Below are 21,337 nucleotides of genomic sequence, written 5' to 3' on the forward strand. Positions count from 1 at the left end.
ATGTTCCTTACCTTTGTTTGTAGCCAATTCACCTCTAAGTAACTTATCTCCCTCAATAAATTAATATATTTTGAAAAAAAAAAAAAAGGAAGACAATGGATGATCACAAAGAAGAATTTGAAAGCGTACATAGAAAAATAGCAGATCTTATGGGAATGAAAGGCACAATAAATGAAATTAAAAATACAATGGAGGGGGAAGTGGCTGTGGTTCAATCAGTTGGACTCCCGTCTGCCATATGGGAGGCTCTGGGCTCACGTCCCAGGACCTCCATGTGAAGGCAAAGCTGGCCAGTGCACCGCGGAGAGCTGACGGCCCATGCACGGTGAAGAGCTGGCGCAGCAAGATGATGCAACAAAAGGGAGACAAGAAGATACAGAAAAAATGCACAGCGAATGGACACAGAGAAGAGATAGCAAAAGAAAAGGAACAAACTGCAAGGGAAGGAATAAATAAAGAAATCTTAAAAAAAAAATACAATGAAGGGAAGCAGATGTGGCTCAACTGATAAGAGCATCTGCCTACCTTATAGGAGGTCCAGGGTTCGATACCCAGGGTCTCCTGGCCTGTGTGGTGAGCTGGTTCACACACAGTGCTGCCACAGGCAAGGAGGGCCATGCCACGCATGGTGCCCCCCATATAGGGGAGCCCCACGCACAAGGAGTGCACCCTGCAAGGAGAGCCGCCCCGCAGGAAAAAATAAAGTGCAGCCTGCCCAGGAGTGGCACTGCACACACGGAGAGCTGACACAGCAAGATGATGCAACAAAAAGAGACCCCGATTCCTGGTGCCATAGAGAATGCAAGTGGATACAGAAGAACACACAGCAAATAGATATAGACAGCAGACAATGGGGGGGGGGGGAGAGAAATTTTAAAAAAACATAAATCTTAAAAAAAAATACAGTGAATCATATAATAGCAGATTTGAGGAGGCAGAAGAAAGGATTGGTGAGCTTGAAGAAGTGGTCTCCGAAAGTGAACTTACAAAAGAACAGATAAAGAAAAGAAAGGAAAAAATTGAAGGTCTCAGGGACTAAACAACAGCAAGAAATGTGCAAACATACATGTCATGGGTGTCTCAGAAGGAGAAGAGAAGGGAAAAGGGGCAGAAGGAATATTTGAAGAAATAATGGTAGAAAATTTCCCAACCCTATTGAAGGAAAAAGATACCTGTCCAAAAAGCGCAATGTACTCTCATCCGAATAAATCTGAATAGACTAACTCCAAGATAAATACAAATCAGAATGTCAAATGCCACAGACAAAGAGAATTATGAGGGCAGCAAGAGAAAAGCAATGCATAACATATAAGAGATAGCCAGTAACACTAATGTCTGATTTCTCATTGGAAACCATGGAGGCAAGAAGACAGTGGTATGATATATTTAAGCTACTGCAAGAAAAAAACTTCCAGCCAAAAATCGTATATCTGGCAAAACTGTCTTTCAAAAATGTGGGTGAGTTTAGAACACTCACAGATAAACAGAAACTGAGAGAGACCAGCTTTGCGGGAAATACTAAAGGGTATGCTATAGCTTGAAAAGACATGACAAGAGAGATGGCCAGGAAGAGTGTCTAGAAATGAAGATTACATCAATAAAAGTAACTAAAAGTGACAAAAGAGTGGTGACAATAAAATGACATATAAAACCCAAATATTCAGGAATAAACTTAACCAACAATGTAAAGCACTTGTATTCAGAAAAATGCAACTCAATGTTAAATCAAAAAAGCCCTAAATAACTGGAAGAACATTTTATGCTCATGGATTAGAAGACTAAATATCATTAAGATGTCAATTCTACTCAAATTGATATACAGATTTAATGCAATCCTGATAAAAATAACACCAGCATTAAAGAAAAAAATTGAGGGAAGCAGACTTGGCCCAGTGGTTAGGGCGTCTGTCTTCCACATGGGAGGTCCGCAGTTCAAACCCCAGGTCCCCTTGACCCGTGTGGAGCTGACCCATGCACAGTGCTGATGCGCGCAAGGAGTGCCGTGCCACACAGAGGTGTCCCCGCATAGCGGAACCCCACACACAAGGAGTGCGCCCCATAAGGAGAGCTGCCCAGTGCGAAGAAAGTCCAGCCTGCCCAGGAATGGTGCCATATACTCGGAGAGCTGACGCAAGATGATGCAACAAAAAGAAACACAGATTCCCGTGCCGCTGTCAACAACAGAAGCGGACAAAGAAGAACACGCAGCAAATAGACACAGAGAACAGACAACTGGGGCGGGGAGGGGGGGCCGGGGGGAGAAATAAAATAAAAGGGAAAAAAAAGAAAAAATTGAAAACACGATTATTAAATTTATTTGGAAGGGTAAGGAGTCCTGAATAGCCAGAAACATCATAAAAAGGAGAAGTGAACCCTTATCTCCAGACTTTAATGTAAGATAAGGACTATAGGTAATAGTTAAGATTTTGACAATATTCTTTCATAATTTGTAACAAATGTCTCACAACAAAGCAAGGTGTTGATGGTGGGTTGATGTATGGGACCCCAGTATGATGTTACTCATGTTTGCTTTGTAAGTTCACAACTTTTCTATATACTTATTGTTTACATATGTTCATGTATGAACGATATTAAAATATAATAATAATAACAAGGTGGGTTGGGGGAAAATACTTTGGCTAGTAATATTTGATCATTACTTTAATCATTACTTAAAAACATTTCACAACAATGCAAGTAGGGTGAGGTATGAGAGCCCTGTATGATGTCATGTATCTTTGTTTTGTAAATTCACAATTATTACTACACACTTGTTATGTATGTTTATACATGATATATTCAATAAATTTTTTAAAAATCAAATGTGCAAAACAAATTAAAAATAAAACAAGAACAAAAAGAAAAATTTAAAAAACAAGTGTGTAAATAAAGTAACCAATGTCTAGAAAAAATAAATAAATAAGGAAAAAATAAAATGTTTCAAGTACTTTTTCTGTGGAGAAAAAAAAGAAAGATGGGGAATAATCAAACAAAAATAATCTAGAATCTCCAAAACTTATGAATACAAGAACAACTTAATATTAAAATAAAAATTTGAAAGCAAATACTCCCATGACTTGGCTGGCTTCTTCCTTTTTTTTTTTTTAGGAGGTACTGGGGATTGAACCTGGGACCTCATACATGATACATGGGAAGCAGGCACTTAACCACTTAAGCTACATCCGCTCCCTTGGCTGGCTTTTAAATGTCCCTTTCTCTGTTAAGAGAAGGAAATTTTAGGAAGAGAACACTCAGGCAGGAAAATCTCTGCTGGCTCGAACACCATTATTTGCTTTACAGTATTCCTGTGCTCAAAATACTTAAGACAGTCAAAAGTCTAGTAGGAACTATATTATTTATGCAAATATAATCACTTTCAAAATTATTAATTGAAGGCCTAATGCTTGCCAGGCATTGTGCTAAAACTGGGAAACAACTGTGAAGAAACCATCACACCAAGGAACCGAGTGAGTCTACAGCTGTGGGCATGAGAGTCCCATCCATCAGCCGTGTGGGACCAAAGGCCCCTCAGAATTGAGAGGTAGAATGGGCATCGCCATCCCAGGGTCCTCAGGATGGAGGAATAAAATATGGACTAGAGTGGACTTACTGAAATTCTACTATAGAATTATTGTGACTCTAGCAATGGAAGAAATTATATCATTGATGTGGAGATAGTGGCCACAGGAGTTGCTGAAGGCAGGGAGAGGGAAAAGGAGGTGTGATATGGGGGCATTTTCCTATCTGGAGTTGTCCTGAATGATACTTCAGGGACAGACGCAGGACATTATATATCCTGCCATAACCCACTGGACTGGGAGAGAGTGTAAACTACAATGTAAACTATAATCCATGCTGTGTAGCAGTGCTCCAAAATGTATTCATCAACTGCAATGAATGTACCACAGGAATGAAAGAAGTTGTTGATGTGGGAAAAGTGGGGGGTGTGGGAAGTGTAGCAGCATATGGGAACCGCCTAAATTTTTTAATGTAACATTTTGTGTGATCTATGTATCTTTTAAAAATAAATAAAAAATATATTTAAAAAAAAAAGACAGACTTAATTTACAATCTAGCAGGAAAGGGGCAAAGTTAACAGAATAACTAGGCTGGCAATGAAGCACACTGGGTACTGATAGTGAATAATGGTGGAGAGGGGCAACTCCAGAGAGTGTGGTCTGGGAAAGCATCTCTGGGGAGCTTTCTAATCTAAAAAGAAACTTGGAAATGAGACTGTTTAAATGTTAATTCACCTTTTCATCTCCCAAAGCAATTACCATTGTGCCTTTCATACAGTAGGTACTCAGTAAACCTCTCCTGTTCCTACCAAACACACAGTGTGTTTGTGTGAGGAGGGAAAACTACATTTCAGTGAAAATCTCCTAGGGAGGGGAGTAGCAGGACCAAAAATTGACTTCAAAAACAAATGCAGGAACTGATGTGGCTCAGTGGTTGAATGCAGGCTTCCCACATACAAGGTCCTGGGTTCAATTCCCAGCCCACATACCTCAAAAAAAAAAAAAAAAAATTAATGCAGGAGTAATATCAACTTTTCAACATGGACGTGGAGGTGGATAAACTGGAACTGATGGCCATGGATCCTTTCATGAGATCCTTCCAATTAGAAAAAATGTATATAGATACATAAAATTATCAGATATTACAGAGGATTGCAGATCCCTGTCCCCATAAACTCATGGGCCCCATATTAAGAACAGCTATCTGCGTTTCAGAGTTCCAGAAAGCTGACTCTGATGTAATCAAGATTATCCTGATTCAGTAGGCAAGAAAAATCCAATTACTCTCTTAAAAGAACTGTCAGCAATAATGTTTTGATTTCAAATTTTGCATGCATACTTTAAAATCAGCTGTCACCACTGACTAAGAGAAAAGTGCAGCAGAGCAATTAAAATCTCATATACCAGACTTGTATATAAACTTCCAAAAGGGAACTAGAATGGAGAAGAGATTAATTCCAGAGAGATTTAGGAAGATGTCTTGTTAGCATTAGTTGACTAGAGGTCAGTGGGTGCTGATGAGGGGGAAGAGGGTTTGTCTTGAGTAACTGAATAATGCCTTTCACAAAAGAGTAGAATAAAAGGGCAGACATTATATGAATAAAGTTCAGACAGAAGGATGGAACAGAAATAATGTGATTGAAAAAATTAAAATAAAAAAATGAATGGAAGGCAATAACTCTCTAAAGCACAACCCAGCGCAAAAGCATATGGGTATACCAAAACCACCCAATCGCTACCTGAAATGGCCTGAAACTAACAACATATAAGCAAAAATTCGTTCATTCACTCGGCCTGAGGAAACAACACGTAACGCAGAAGAAAGGGAGGATGAGACGTATGCAAGATTACACTAAAACGCTCTAATTTCATTTTCCTTGGGACTTTCATGGTTAGTGTCCGAGATCCCTCGCTTTACTTGCTGCCAGGGCAACTGTCCCAAACAGAGGAGACAGGTTTTTCTTGTGGCTCGGTCCTGAGATGAGATCGGCCACCAATCCCAGCTAGAGATGAGAGAATCGTTCCGGATGTTCAATGAGAAGGGAACTGACCTTTCAATAGAACGCCCGAGAAGGACAGAACTACATTAAAGCAACTCCTTTCCTCCAGCAGCATCTCCTCCTCGGCCCTCAACCTCACCCAAACAGAAGTAAAGGAGGACGAGGGAGACTCCCGTCCTTCTACCCGGAATAGGTCCTTCACGGACGTCCGACTCCATCGCTTAGTACACAGAGGAGAAATTGGCACTTCTGGACCTGCTGTGAAAAACCGGCGATCTGGAAAAGGGAACGCACCCCAAGGAAAAGGAATGATAGGAAAAGGACAGGAGCCCAGGAAAAAAGTGTAAAGCCGAGGGGCAGACGGAGAACGGAAGTTCATAGGTGAGTAAAGAAGGAGGTTGCAGGCGAAAGATCTAAAGCCGGGTCTTACCGTCTGTGGGAGACGCCATCTTCCAGCCCATGTCACGTGACGTGGCCAACCGTCGGCGGGAAAGCGAGGATTATGAGCCACGCCCCCAAAGGGAAACCCTGTGCCCAACTCGCGGCCGAACCTCGTTTCCCCGCCCCATAGAGTATTCTTTGACTAGCCCCGCCTACTGGTCCTAGCCACGCCCCTCGCGCAGTTGTTGGGGTGGAGCGATCGCAAAATTCTTAGAGGATCTTATTTACTTTCTTCAGTGATGGGGTGGGGCCGCGGCCGTGCATGTGACCAATCGGAGTTCCGGGTTAGGGGGCGTCTTCCCCATGTTCTCAACATAGAATACCACAGTCAGGGGCGTGTTCCCCATCTCTGCCAATTGAGGTTGCTGAGGTGGGAGGAGGAGTTGGAGGGAGCGCTCTTCCACTTTTGACCAATCGCGGGCCAAGGACTGAGGGGACTTGGGGGTGGAGGCAGGATTCAGCGTGCGTGAATGGCTAGAGCAAATGGTCCTCTCTACCAATGAAGAGGTCCTCTAGCGTGGAGGGGCGGGGCTTGGCAGCGGCGGCCCTTCTGGGGACCTGCGCAGGCAGCCGAGAAGCGAGGAGGCGGGGAAGAGGGGACAAGCCATGGCGGCGGTGGTGGCGGCGGCGGCGGTGCGGGCACGCATCCTGCAGGTAAGTGAGGCGGCCGCCGAGAAATCACGAGGCTAGTAATTGGGTCCCTCTGTCCACTCTCTGAGCCAGCCCCAGGCGGGACAGACTTTTGGTCCAGTCCCCTCTTGGCCAACTCTCATGTTCCCACATGACCTGGCCTTCCACCCCCACCCCTCGTCCCAGCTCCAGTCCTGGCTATCACCCCTATTCCTCCGCCGTTTTACTCCTGAGCCTTCCCTTTTTCTAGCTTCGGCCCACTCTCCCCCCTCTCCCCCCCCCAACCCTGCCTCCTCCCTATTAATACCGAGCAAAGCGGATTCTTTTCTCCCAGTGCGTCTTGTAAGCCAATTCCTGAGGCACCGGGGTTTGAAAGAGAGAAAGGGTTCACTGGTTCTTACAAGCAACGGAGCACAATGGCCCAAAACTGCCCCTATGAACTGCAGAAATTCAAATATTTTATAGCATCGGGATGCTAATGAATAATTGTGATGGAGCTGGACACAGTTTCCTTCCTTAAGGGGCTGAACAAGATAGGGGCCGCAAAGTTACAATAATTTATTAGAGATCGAGATTGTGGAATGGGAAAGTACAGAGTAGAGGTCAGTCACAAGGTTTTCCATATGGAAATTAAACAGGTGGGTGGAGTGATTAGCACCCAAATAGTAACCATACACAAGGGTGAGCCTAATCTATAAAGAAGGGTAACGGCAATCTAGAATTATCCTCACAAAGGTATATGGGGTGAGGTTAAGTCTAGATAGAGTAAGCCTAAGCAGGGGTCAGACCACTGGCTTAAGTAATTTCAGGTATTAACCTTGCTCTTTATAACATAAAGGCATCTATATAATGATTTAGCAATCATACTTATTTGTTCATTCTTAACCCTCGGTTTCACTACCTTCACTAAACTTTTGCCCTCACCACTCTAGTTCTGCTCACCGTCTTTTCCTTTCAACTTGGAGCCTGCGGCCTCACCCAAGAAACTTCCCTTTCTGGCCACCTTTCTTAGAGCTCATTTCCCTGCACGGAGTGTCCAGACTGCCCTCTTCCCCCACCCCACTTAATGGTTCCCAAATCCACCTAAGGCGGGGAGAGGAGGCTTGTGAGGGTCAAGGATAACCAACTTCTAGAAATGTATACTAGGTTTTTACCAAAACCAGCAATTTGCAGAGCTATCCTCCCCAGTTTTGTGTTTTCTCCAGGCCTTTTCTTCCCAAGGCTTTCTGTTACACTTTAACTCTGGGAAGTTACAGTTTTCAGGTTGAACATAGTTGTACATGCCACCAGTAGGTTGCATGTTTATTCAAGGGACTAACATCACTAAAACAGTGTGGTAGAAAATGGGAGCCAAGGAAGGCAAGAATTCCAAGTTCCCATCCCAGAATTAGGGTTTAGAGTGCCACCGTAACCTCAGCTTCACAAATGGAGTGGGTCCTCTGAAGACAGCCTAGGAGAGAGGGGTGGTAGAGGTACGAGAACTGCAGGCCTGAGGCCTTTGTTGGCCAACGCTGTCCACAACCTTTCCCCAGTTGTTCACAGTCTAGTGGGCCAATATAGCAAGGACTGTTAAGTAGGACAAAACTTAACTGCAAGCAAGATTCTCAAATCTGCAAGAAATAGCATTGCCCTTCTTATTCATAACATCTAGAGTGGGAACTTCCTCTCTGTTGCTGGACTTTTAGGTTATATTAGTACTTACCAGGTTTCAGTGAGTTCTACTGCAGAAACCTGTGCATTATTAAGATTCTTGACAAAGTCAATGAAGGTACTTTTTTTTTTTCTTAAAATATATATGTATTTTTTGTTCTATCCCGTATTTAAATTAGTTTTATTGATGCAAACTAATAAAGCATACAAAGTGTACAAACATTGTGATTTGGTATAATCAGTTCTGCATTAATCACCTCTGTCATCATTAGAGCATTTTCATTATTTCAATAATAAAAAAAATAAGAAAATTCTTCTCCCCTCAATCTCTCAATGCTTTCCCTGCTGTACATAGCTGCTATTTCTGGCTATTCTTGCACAGTAGCTAATTTATTTATTAAGCAATTTATTGAGAGAAATTCGTATATGATCTATCCAAAGTATATAATCAGTGGCTTTTAGTATAATCACAATGTTGTGTATACATTACAACAAAAAATTTTAGAACAATTTCATTACCCAAAAAGAAAAACTCCACACCTCTTAGCAATCCTTCCCCAGCCCTACATAGCCACTAACCTAAGTTCATCTTTATAAAGTGATTTGTATTTACATTTAAATAAATGGAGTTATACAATATGTAGTACTTTGTGTCTGGTTTCTTTCACTTAGCATAATGGGGGTTTTTAGTCTGATATTAGCATCTTGTAGCGTTAACACACATTTGTTCAATTTCAAAGAAAAACAGTCTTATGTATGCAGTTTTACCCATATTCATATTTCACATGCAGTTTTACTGTGCTCTCCAGGTCCATGTTACATTTTTTATCTTTCCTTTTTGTAATATGCGTGGCCTTATACTTTCAGTTTAAACTTCTTTAATACTCACATAATAATACTGCTAGTTATAGACATTACTTTGGGCTTTCACGCTTTCTATTCATTTCCAAAGATTAACACTCATCCTTTGTACCAATTCTACACTAGTGAAACCTCAGCTGTCTGTTCTCTAACCTCATTCTATCGTCTGATAACCCATATTCAAGTTACTAACTCCATGAGAGTATACAATATATTTAGTTCATAGTAACACAATCACACAGTATTTGTCTTTGTTTCTGGCTTCCTTCACTCAACATAATGTCCTCCGTGTTCATCCATGTTGTCATGCTTTACAACTTCATTTCTTCTTACAGCTGCATAATATTCCATTGTGTGTATATACCACAATTTTATATTTCATTGATTGATGGACACCTGAGTTGTTTCCACCTTTTGGCAGTCATGAATAATGCCTCTGTGACCATCAGTGTGCAGATGTCTGTTCATGTCATTGCTCTCGGTTCTTCTGAGATAGTGATAATGCCAGGTCTCATGCCGAGTCTATATTCAACTTCCTTAGGAACTGCCAAACAGTCCTCCACAATGGCTGTACCATCCTACATTCCCACCAACAGTGTATAAATATTCCTATCTCTCCATATCCTCTCCAGGACTTGTACTTCTGTCTTAATAGTGGCTATTCTAATGGGTGTAAAATAATATTTCATTGTAGTTTTGCTTTGTATTCCCCTAATCACAAGTGATGTTGAACATTTTTTCATGTGGTTTTTGTTTTGTTTTATTTTGCCATTTATATTTTCTTTGGACAATGGTCTATTCAAGTTTTTGCCCATTTTTTAATCAGGTCATTTGTCTTTTTACTGTTGAGTTGTAGCATCTTCCTATATATCATGGATATGAAACGCTTATCAGATATGTGATTTCCAAATATTTTCTCCCATTCAGTTGGCTGCCTTTTCACCCTTCTGACAAAGTCCTTTGAGGTACAAAAGTGTTTAATTTTGAGAAGGTCCCATTTATCTATTTTTTCTTTTATTGCTCATGCTTTGGGTATAAGGTCCAAGAAACCACCACCTACCACAAGGTCTTTAAGATGTTTTCCTACATTTTCTTCTAGTAGTTTTATGGTTCTGGCTTTTACAATTAGGTCTTTGATCCATTTTGAGTTGATTTTTGTATAGGGAGTGACATAGGGCCCTCTTTAATTCTTTTGGTTATGGATATCCAGTTTTCCCAGCACCATTTGTTGAAGAGACTGTTTTGTCCTGTTAACATGGCTTTGGGGGAAGCGGCCTTGGCCCAGTTGGTTAGGGCATCTGTCTACCACATGGGAGGTCCGCAGTTCAAACCCCGGGCCTCCTTGACCCATGTGTATCTGGCTCATGCGCAGTGCTGATGCGCACAAGAAGTGCCGTGTCACACAGGAGTGTCTCCACGTAGGGGAGCCCCACGTGCAAGGAGTGCATCCCGTAAGGAGAGCCGCCCAGCGCAAAAGAAAGTGCAGCCTGCCCAAGAATGGTGCCGCACACACAGAGACCTGACACAACAAGATGATGCAACAAAAAGAAACACAGATTCCCGTGTTGCTGACAACAACAGAAGCGGACAAAGAAGAACACACAGCAGATAGACACAGAGAACAGACAACTGGGGCTGGGGAGGGGAGAGAAATAAATAAATAAATCTTTTTTTTAAAAAATGGCTTTGGTAGGTTTGTTGAAAACCAGTTAACCGTATAGGCAAGGGTTTATTTATGGATTCTCAGTTATATTCCACTGATCCATATGTCTATTTTTTTTAAAGATATATTTATTTATTTCTCTCCCCTTCCCCCCTCTCCCCCCAGTTGTCTGCTCTCCGCGTCCATTCACTGTGTGTTCTTTTGTGACCGCTTCTATCCTTATCTGCGGCACCGGGAATCTGTGTTTCTTTTTTTTGTTGAATTATCTTGTGTCAGCTCTCCGTGTGTGTGGTGCCATTCCTGGGCAGGCTGCACTTTCTTTTGCACTGGGCAGCTCTCCTTACGGGACACACTCCTTGTGCGTGAGGCTCCCCTACACGGGAGGGGGGGCACCCCTTTGAGGCACGGCACTCCTTACACGCATCAGCACTGAGCATGGGCCAGCTCCACACGGGTCAAGGAGGCCTGGGGCTTGAACCTTGGCCCTCCCATGTGGTCGGCAGATGCCCTATCCATTGGGCCAAGCCCGTTTCCCCCATATGTCTATTTTTATCCCAAAACCATCCTGTTTTGGCCACTGTAGCTTTGTAATATGTTTCAAGAACAGGTGTGAAATTCTTCCCATGTCACTCTTTTTTAGAATGCTTTTGCCTGTTAGGGTGCATTTCCCCTTCCAAATGAATTTGATAATTGCCTTTTCTATTTCTGTGAAGTAAGCTGTTGGAATTTTTTAATATACATTGATTTATATTTACATTTTGTATAAATGGAGTCATATAATATGTTACACTATATTTAGTTCATAGTAGTGCAGTCATATAGTATTTATCCTTTTGTGTCTGGCTTGCTTCACTCAACTGATGTCCTCCAGGTTCACCCAGGTTATCATATGCTTTACGAGTTTGTTTCTTCATAAAGCTGCATAATATTCCATCATGTGAATACACCATAGTTTGCTTATTCATTCATCGGTTGATGGACTCTTGGGTTGGTTCCACCTTTTGGCAATTGTGAATAATGCTGCTGTGAACATCAGTGTGCAGTTGTCTATTCGTGTCACTGCTCTCAGTTCTTCTGGGTATTTACCTAGTAGTGGTATTGCAGAGTCATGTTGCAAATCTATATTCAACTTCTTTAGAAACTGCCAAACAATCTCCACAGTGGCTGTACCATTCTACATTCCCACCAAAAATGAATAACTATTCCTATCTCTCCAACATTTGTAGTTCTCTGTCTTTTTAATAGTGGCCATTGTGATAGGTGTGAAATATCTCGTTGTAGTTTTGATTTCTATTTCTCTAACCATTAGTGATGTTGAACATTTTTCCATCTGTTTTTTTGCCATTTGTATTTCTTTTGTACAAATGTCTGTTCAAGTGTTTTGCCCATTTTTTTTAACAAATCAATTTAATTGATACGAAGTAATAAAGCAGACAGTTCATCCAAACTGTACAATGTATGGTGTTTTATAATCTCATAGTTGTGCATTCATCATTTCAATCATTATTAGAGCATTTTTACTATTTCAATAATAGTAATAATAATAAACAGAAAACAAAATTCTTCACCTCTCGATCTCTTTATGTTTCCCCTGCTGTATAAAGCTGCTATTTCTGGCTATTCTTGTACAATTATTTATTAAGCAGTATTATTGAGATATATTCACATACAATATGATCTATCTAATGTGTGTAGTCAGTAGCTTTTAGTATAATCACAATGTTGTGCATTCATCATCACAAAAAATTTTAGAACAATTTCATTACCCAAAAAGAAAAACTCCACACCCTTTAGCAGTCCTTCCCTAGCCCTACATAACCACTAATCAAATTTCATCTTTATAAATTGATTTATATTTTCATTTTATATAAATGAAATCATACAGTATGTTACACAACATGTTTAGTTCAGAGTAACATGACCATACAGTATTTGTCCTTTTCTGTCTGGCTTGCTTCACTCAACATAATGTCCTCCAGGTTCATCCACAATGTCATATGCTTTACGACTTCATTTCTTTTTACAGCTGCATAATGTTCCATCATGTGAATAAACTACAGTTTGTTTATCCATTCATTGGGTGATGGACACCTGGGTTATTTCCAACTTTTTTGCCAATTTTTTAATTGGGTCATTTGTCCTTTTTTTTATTGAGTTGTAACATCTCTTTCTATAGCCTGGATATTAAACCCTTATCAGACATGTGATTTTCAAATATTTTCTCCCATTGATTCAGCTGCCTTTTCACCCTTTTGGCAAAGTCCTGCGAGGTGCAAAAGTGTTTAATTTTAAGGAGGTCCCATTTATCTATTTTTTCTTTTATTGTGTGTGTTTTTGGTATAAGGTCCAAGAAACCACCACGACAGTAGGCTCTTGGAATTTTTATTCATATCGAATTGAATCTATAAATCACTTTGAGTACAATTGACATCTTAACAATATTTAGTCTTCCAGTCCATGAACATGGAATCTTTTCCATTTATTTAGGTCTTTTTGTATTTCTTTTAGCATTGCTTTGTAGTTTTCTGCACATAGGTTCTGTACTTCTTTGGTTAAATTGATTACTAGGTATTGGGGTCTTTTTGTTGCTATTGTAAATGAAATTTCCCAACCCTGACTTCTTCCTCAGATTGTTCAGTACTAATGTACAGAAACATTACTGATTTTTGCATGTTGATCTTGTATCTGCTACTTTGCTGAACTCGTTTATTAGTTCAAGTAGATTTGTCTTAGACATTTCAGAATTTTGTAAGTATAGGATCATGTCATCTAGAAATAGTGAGAGTTTTACTTCTTTTCCTATTTGGATGCCTTTTACTTTTTATTTTTTTCTTGTCTAATTGCTTTAACTAGAACTTCTAGCACAATATTGAGTAACAGTGGCGACAGCGGACATCATTGTCTTGTTCCCTATCTTAGAGGAAAAGCTTTCAACCTTTCCCCATTGAGTACAATGTTGGCTGTTGGTTTTTCATATATGCCTTTTATCATATTGAGGAGTTTTTCTTCTATTCCCCATCTTTCCAAATGTTTTTATCAAGAAAGGATGCTGGATTTTGTCGAATGCCTTTTCTTCATCAATCAAGATAATCATGTGGTTTTTTCCTTCAGTTTGTTTAATGACATGTATTAAGCTAATTAATTTTCTTATGTTGAACCAGGCTTGCATAGCAGGAATCTCACTTGGTCCTGATGTATGTCTTTTGATATGCTGTTGGAATCTATTTGCAATTATTTTGTTGAGAACTTTTGCATCTGTCTTCATTAGAGAGATTGGTCTGTAATTTTCTTTTCTTGTAGTGTCTCTATTTGGTTTTGGTATAAGGGCGATTTTGGTTTCATAAAATACATTGGGTAATTTTCCCTCCTCTTCAGTTTTTTGGAGTTTAAACAGGATTGGTATTATTCTCGAAATGCTTGGTAGAATTCACCTGTGAAGCTATCCAGTCCTAGGCTTTTCTTCATTGGGAGATTTTTGATGACTGATTCAATCTCTTTAAATGTGATTGGTTTGTTAAGTTCTTATATTTCTTGTAGCATCAATGTAGGTTGTTAATTTCTAGGAATTTGTCCATTTCTTCTAGGTCATCTAGTTTGTTGCCATACCACTTCTCATAATGCCCTCTTTTTGTTGCTGTTTTTTTGTTTTGTTTTGTTTTTTTGCTGCAAAAAGCTTTATTGTTTACACTTGGTTCAGGGCTTGTTAGAGGGCTATAAGGTGGCAGTTAGAAAGATGCCTCCTGGCTGGAGGGGCTCAGGCAGAAGCCTGGATGCTGGGGGAATAGAGCCTTCCCCCACGGCCTCTGGGCTCCAGAAGCTCCTAGTCGTGCTTGAGGGTGAGCCTTTCAAAGAGATACTCACCCAGCCTGGCCTGCGGGCCAGCAAGCTTGCGGAGGTTGGTCAGGTGGTCATCTATCTTTTTGATCAGTTTCACCATCTCATCTAGGAAATGGTTCTCCAGGAAGTCACAGAGGTGGGGGTCTGTTGGCAGATCCCAGGGCATGCAGACCCAAAAGGCCTGGTTCAGGGACTTCTCCAGGACAAGGGCAGCTTCCATGGCACCCAGGGTATTACCCCACTCATCTTTGGATCTGGGAGTTCATGGTTGGTCAACAGTGAAGAGCTAACCACAAAAAAGCGGTGTTAGCTGGTCACGGCAGCAGGGGATGGCCGAGAAGTTGGTCCCGGAGGTTGCAACTGAAGAAGCAGTTGCAAGGTGGTCGATGCCGAGAAGGTGTGGGGAAGAGTCCCTGGGTCTGTTCCGTTCAAACACTGTTGAAGCAAGAGACAGATCCATGGACCGCTGGGCGCGCTGTTATAATACCCTCTTATGATCCTTTTTATTTCTGTGAGGTGATTCACAACTTATCCATTTCATCTTGAATTTTATTTGCATTGTCTTTCATTTTTCCTCTGTTAGTCTAGCTAGGGGATTGTCAATTTTACTGATCTTTTGAAAAAACATATTTTGGTTTTGTTTATTTTCTCTGTTGTTTATTTGTTCTCACTTTCATTTATTTTTCTTCTAATCTTTATTATTTCTTTCCTTCTGTTTGCTTTGTATGTGGTTTGCTGTTATTTTTCTAGATTCTCCAGTTATTTAGTTGGAGCTTTGATTTTAGCTCTCTTTTCTTTTTTAATATATCCATTTAGGGCTATAAATTTCTCTCTCAGGACTGCCTTTGCTATATCCCATAAGTTTTGGTCAGTTATGTTCTCATTTTCATTCATTTCAATATATTTTTCTGATTTCTTCTTTGACCCACTGATTATTTAGGATTGTTGTTTAGCCTCCATACATTTGTGAATTTACCTCTTTCCTGTCTATTATTGATTTCCAGTTTCATTCCATTATGATCTAAGTAGGTGCTTTGTATAATTTTGATCTTTATATTTACTGAGACTTGCATTGTGACCTGTAATGTGGTCTATCCTGGAGAAAGATCCATGAGCACTTAAGAATGTATAATCCACTGTGTTTGGGTGCAGCATTCTGTCTATGCCTGTTTGGTGTAACTTGTTTTTCATATTGTTTAAGTTCTCTGTTTCCTTGTTGATCTTCTGTCTGGTTGTTCTAATGATACATGTAAGTGATGTGTTGAAGTCTCTATTATTGTAGCGATGTCTGTTTCTTGCTTCAGTTTAGCCAGGGTTTACCTCATGTATTTTGGGGCACCCTAGTTAGTTGCATAGATATTTATGACTCTTATTTCTTCCTGGTGGATTTTCCCTTTTATTATTATATAATTGCCTTCTGTATCACTTATAACTTTTTTGCATTTAAAGTCTGTTTTGTCCAATATTAGTATACCTACCCCTGCTCTTTTTTGGTTACTGTTTGTGTGGATTATCTTTTTCCAACCTTCACTTTCAGCCTGTTTATATCCCTGGATTTAAGGATAGTCTCTTGTAGGCAGCATATGGATGGCTCATGTTTCTTTATCCATTCTGTCAACCTATATCTTTGATTGGGAAGTTTAATCCATTCACGTTTAATGATATTACTGTAAATGCATTATTTACTTCCACCATATTCTTCTTTGGTTTTCATATATCATATCTTATTTTCATCTTTTTACTCTTTAGGTTATCCTTTCTGCTATTCTTCTATATTCTCCAAGCCTCTCTCTCCTGTCTTTTTCTTTCAGGCTCTAAGGCTTCCTTTAATATTTCCTGCAATGGTGATTTTTTTTTTTTTACAAACTCTCTTGCTTTCTGTTTGTTTGTGAATATTTTATTCTTAACTTCATCTGAAGGGCAGTTTTGCCAGATAAAGATTCTCGTCTGGCAGTTTTTCTTTTTCACTATCCTAATTGTATCGTATCGCTGTCTTCTTGCCTCCGTGCTTTCTGATGAGAAATCTGCACTAAGTCTTACTGGGTGTCCCTTGTATGTGATGGTTTGCTTCTCCTTTGTTGCTTTCAGAATTTTCTCTTTATCTTTGAAGTTTGACATTCTGAATAGCATGTGTCTTGGAGTAGGTCTATTCAGATTTATTTAGCTTGGGGTATGCTGCACTTCTTGGACCTGAAAGTTCATTTCTTTAATGAGAGTTGGGAAATTTTCAGCTATTATTTCCTCAAATACTCATTTCCCTTCTCTTCTTCTTCTGGAACTCCCATGACATGTATATTGTTATGTTTATGTTATTATTCTACTCCCTGAGACCCTGCTCTATTTTTTCCATTCTTTTCTCTCTTCAATTTCAGCTGTTCTATCTTCTGTATCAGTTATTCTTTCTTCTGTCATTTCTATCCCGCTTTTGTATGCCTCTGATGTGTTTTTTTGTGTCACTTATCATGTCTTTCATTTCCATAAGCTCTGTTACTTCTCTGTTCAGGTTTTCAAGTTCTTCATTTTTGCTCAATGTCTTCTTTTTTTTTAATATATTTTTTATTTATTTTTAAAAATACATATATTGCATCAAATGTTACATTAAAAAAAATAGGAATTCCCATATCCCCACTCCCCACACCCCCCACTTTTCCCACATTAACAACTTGTTTCTTAGTGTGGTACATTAATTGCAATTGATGCACAAATTTTGTTTGTTTTGTTTTGTTTTTAAAGATTTATTTATTTATTTATTTCTCTCCCCTTCTCCCCCTACCCCGGTTGTCTGTTCTCTGTGTCTATTTGCTGCGTTTTCTTTTGTCCACTTCTGTTGTTTTCAGTGGCACGGGAATCTGTATTTCTTTTTGTTGCATCATCTTGTTGTGTCAGCTCTCTGTGTGGGCAGTGCCATTCTTAGGCAGGCTGCACTTTCTTTCGCGCTGGGCAGCTCTGCTTACAGGGTGCACTCCTTGCGCATGGGACTCCCCTACGCGGGGACACCCTTGCTTGGCAGGGCACTCCTTGCGTGCAGCAGCGCTGCACATGGGCCAGCTTCACATGGGTCAAGGAGGCCCAGGGTTTGAACCGCGGACCTCCCATGTGGTAGACGGACGCCCTAACCACTGGGCCAAGTCCACCACCTGATGAACACATTTTGGAGCATTGCCATACAGCATGGATTATAGTTTGCATTGTAGTTTACACTCTCTCTTACTCCTCTCTGTAAGTTAAGGCAGGATATATAATATCCTGTATCTGTCTTTACAATGTCATTCAGTATAATTCCAAGTCCCGAAAATGCCCCCATATTACACCTTTTTTCCCTTCTCCCTGCCTTCAGCAACTTCAGTGGCCACTGTCTCTACATGAATGATATAGTTTCTTCCATTGCTAAAATCACAGTAAGCATAGAGTAGAATACCAGTAATTCTACTCTGGTCTATATTTTATTCCACATCCTGAGGATTCTGGGATGGTGGTGCCTACTCCACCTTTAATTGAGAGGAGGCTTCGATCCCATATGGCTGATGGATAGACTCTCTTGCTTGCAATTATATACTTTCTTGGTTCCTTGGTGTGGTGGTTGTCATCTTCACCTCCTTGTTAGTTGTCCTGGGTAAGTCCAATGAACTGGAGAGTAGGCGTTGAAACTCCACTGAGGCTCCGGGCCTAGCTGACACATGGACAGCCCAGAGATTCAAGTCTCTTGGACATACACCTACCAACTCCAGTGCCAACTATAGGTTCAATAAAAGGGACAAAAGAGATGTGTAGAGAAGTCATATCTAAGTCCAACTCCATCACACTCAGGAGCACAAATTCCACTATAGAGCCCACTGGCAAGGCACTGAACTCCAGAGCCATCTGCCATGACTGTAGGAACTGGGTGTCTCCATAGTCCTTAGGATCCCTACTATTTGCAGTTGTATCTGCTTTGATTTCTATGAGATCCTGTTGAGACATGCATAAGTGTTACCTCTCTATGACCTCTCAACTAATTTTCAAGTCTCTTAGCCATATAAACTCATTTGTCTTTACTATTTACCCCCTTTTATTCAAGGTCTTTTTCTAGTTGAATCACCAGCTAGTGCTTGGTAGTGATCCCTTGGTACCAGAAGGCTCATTCTCAGAAGTCATGTCCTATGCTGGGGGAAGGTAATGCATTTATATGCTGAGTTTGGCTTAGAGAGTGGCCACATTTGAGCAACTGTCTTTCAACTCATTAATTTGATTTTTGAAATTTGTGTGCATCTCATTGACTAGAGTTATCTCAAACCCTGTATCTCTTCTGGGCTTTAATATATTCCTTTTCTTGGGGCATGTGTTCCATTTTCTTAGTATGGCTCCTGATTTTTTGCTGATGTCTGGGCATCTGATTGGGATGGTGATTTTGCTCAGATGCTCAATTTCTCTGTCTTCAGTAGGGATTTAGTGGTAGGAGGCTGTGTGTTATTGCTGTTCTTTTGATTCTCAGTTCAGCCTGTTCTGGGTCTTCAGGATTGTTCCTGCTTGCTGCTCGAAATTGGACTCTGGACCAAGAATGCAGACCCACTTACTAGGACCTTGGGAAAGGAGGCTATAAAGGCCAGAAAAATCTCTTATTTACTTTTAATTCTCTCATGTGCTCTTCCTTGGTCTGCCATCAGATGGTGCTCTTTTAAAATAGATTTTTTAATTTATTTTTAAAAAATACATAGATCACACAAAATGTTTCATTAAAAAATATAGGATAGAAAGCGGATGTAGACAGTAGAGCATCCGCCTACCAGATGGGAGGTCCATGGTCCAAACCCAGGGCCTCCTGACCCGTGTAGTGAGCTGGCCCACACGCAATGCTGATGTGCACAAGATGTGCCGTGCCACACGGGTGTCCCCCATGTAAGGGAGCCCCACGCGCAAGGAATGTGCCCCATGTGGAGAACTGCCCCATGTGAAAAAAGTGCAGCCTGCCCAGGAGTGGTGCTGTACACACATAGAACAGACGTAGCAAGATGGCACAAGAAAAAGAGGCACAGATTCCTGGTGCCACCGACAAGAATGCAAGTGGACACAGAAGAACATACAGCGAATGGACACAGAGCGCAGACAATGGGGGGGGGAGATAAAGAAATAAAAAATAAATCTTAAATATATATATATATATATGAGATAGATGGCGCTCTTTGACAACCCTCTCAGTTCAATGCTTGGTTGGAATGATGTTTGCTGTAACATGGACTGTATCAATGTCATAGAGGTTCCTGCCTGGAGGCTAAGAGCAGTACACTTTCTCAGAGGAGATTCTCCAACCTTAGCTGGCAGTCCCCTCCCTCTTCCCTGATAGAAAATCATTCCACTCCCCTCTGCATCCTCAACAACCAGTCCCAGTCAGTAGAGAGGGAGATTAAAAGCATCAGATCTCTTTAGTTCCAGATCTCTTACTCATAGAAACTGCTCTCAAGGCAAGCAGTGACTCAGCCCCTCCTGGCCTGGAAGTGCTCATGAGACACAGCAGATCAAATTTGTGGGTTGAAAGCTGAGTTAGCCTTACGCTGTGTCCCTCTCCTTTCCTGGGGAGGTGGATCTCTGGGGCCACCTTTGTAGCTGCTGGCCCCAAGACCTGCGGATTAAAGTGTCTATGGTGTGGGGAAGGTTGCCTGCAGTAGCAGCTGCAGCTTTTAGCTCACAATTTTGCTGTTGAGACTCTTTTACTTTGCCACTCTCTCTCTGAGCAGTGTCCAACCTTCCCGTAGTGCCCTAAATCCAAGATTTTTTCTTAGGCCATTTCTGCCTGTCTTATATTTTTCTGGGAGAGACTAGAGTCCTTTGTCTTTCTGGTCCACCAACTTCCTGGAAGTCCTCAGTATATACTTAATTATGCTCTTTAATGGGACATTGTGGAGGATGAATTGGAGAGGTTGTCATATGGTCTTGCCTCATGTATTTCTTGGTGTGATTCTAGTTCTTTTTTTCTAGAATCTTTTTTAGTAGAACGGAAACAAAGTTTCCAAGATATATTTTCCATTACCAACCCCCTCCTTGAAATCTTTCACTGAGATAACCTTTGTTCCTTTGCCCTTCCCCAATACAATAAGTCATTAAGAGTCTCCATCCATTAGATCAAGGAGAAGAGTCTCCACTCTCATGCACTATATTTCAGAAACAGCCACTATTTTCTGATTGATTTGAAGATATTTCTGAACAGAAATAGTAATCCCTAGCCAACTAGGAGTTGTTGTAACATGAAACCTTGATAAAAGAATAGTTATAATCTGGCAGCCATTGGTATTAGAGGATCTGTAAAGGAGAGTCCCCTTTTTCAGTTACTTTCAGTATTCAACTTTATTTGGTGTCTTCTTTGTTATGGTGATTTACTTAGAACCTCTATTCCTTGAGATAGTATCATTCCCATTTAGAGATAAGAAAAAGTTTTAAGGAGATTGAGACTTGCTTCAGTGATGTGGTAGGAAGAGTAGAGGCTTTACAGTCATACTTAGATTCTAATCCAAAGCCACTGCTTTCTAGTTTTGAGAATATTTGTGAGATTTAGAATTAATACATATAAGTATGTAAATTGCCTGACACTTACGATCACCCAAGATCCCAACTGGTAGTAACTGATGAAGCTGAGAATTCAAAACTTACATCTTGGTATCTCTCTCGTAGGCATTTCCCCAGGCTTTAGGTAAAATACTCCCTGAAAGTTCCCCTACTGTAATGCAATGAAATGTGCTAAACAGTAGGAGTATGCAGGGTGCTGC

At 40.7% G+C, this 21,337-nt stretch overlaps 2 protein-coding genes across 10 annotated transcripts in view; one reads left to right on the forward strand and one right to left on the reverse strand.

The window, feature by feature from the left end:
* The window catches only part of LIN52 (lin-52 DREAM MuvB core complex component), a 144,387-nt gene extending 138,334 nt beyond the window's left edge, over window positions 1-6,053 (reverse strand). For 6 of the 7 annotated variants that reach the window (XR_009184937.2, XR_188067.4, XR_011648306.1 and 3 more), the window contains exon 1: window positions 5,949-6,053. Coding sequence is in view for 4 of the 7 variants with exons in the window: in XM_004455142.4 (XP_004455199.1) it covers window positions 5,949-5,979 (31 nt within the window). In the remaining 3 variants the exon portion in view is untranslated. The remainder of the gene's footprint in view (window positions 1-5,948) is intronic. The other variant, XM_071213795.1, reaches the window with a different exon arrangement.
* Window positions 6,054-6,399: 346 nt separating this feature from the next.
* Window positions 6,400-21,337, forward strand: part of ALDH6A1 (aldehyde dehydrogenase 6 family member A1) — a 35,679-nt gene continuing 20,741 nt past the window's right edge. The window contains exon 1 of one of the 3 annotated variants that reach the window (XM_004455140.5): window positions 6,400-6,613. In XM_004455140.5, coding sequence (XP_004455197.1) covers window positions 6,566-6,613 — 48 coding nt within the window. In that variant the 5' untranslated portion in view covers window positions 6,400-6,565. The remainder of the gene's footprint in view (window positions 6,614-21,337) is intronic. The other 2 variants (XM_058293077.2, XM_012523955.4) reach the window with 2 other exon arrangements.

Source organism: Dasypus novemcinctus, chromosome 3 (assembly GCF_030445035.2).
Source record: "Dasypus novemcinctus isolate mDasNov1 chromosome 3, mDasNov1.1.hap2, whole genome shotgun sequence".
Lineage (NCBI taxonomy): Eukaryota > Metazoa > Chordata > Mammalia > Cingulata > Dasypodidae > Dasypus > Dasypus novemcinctus.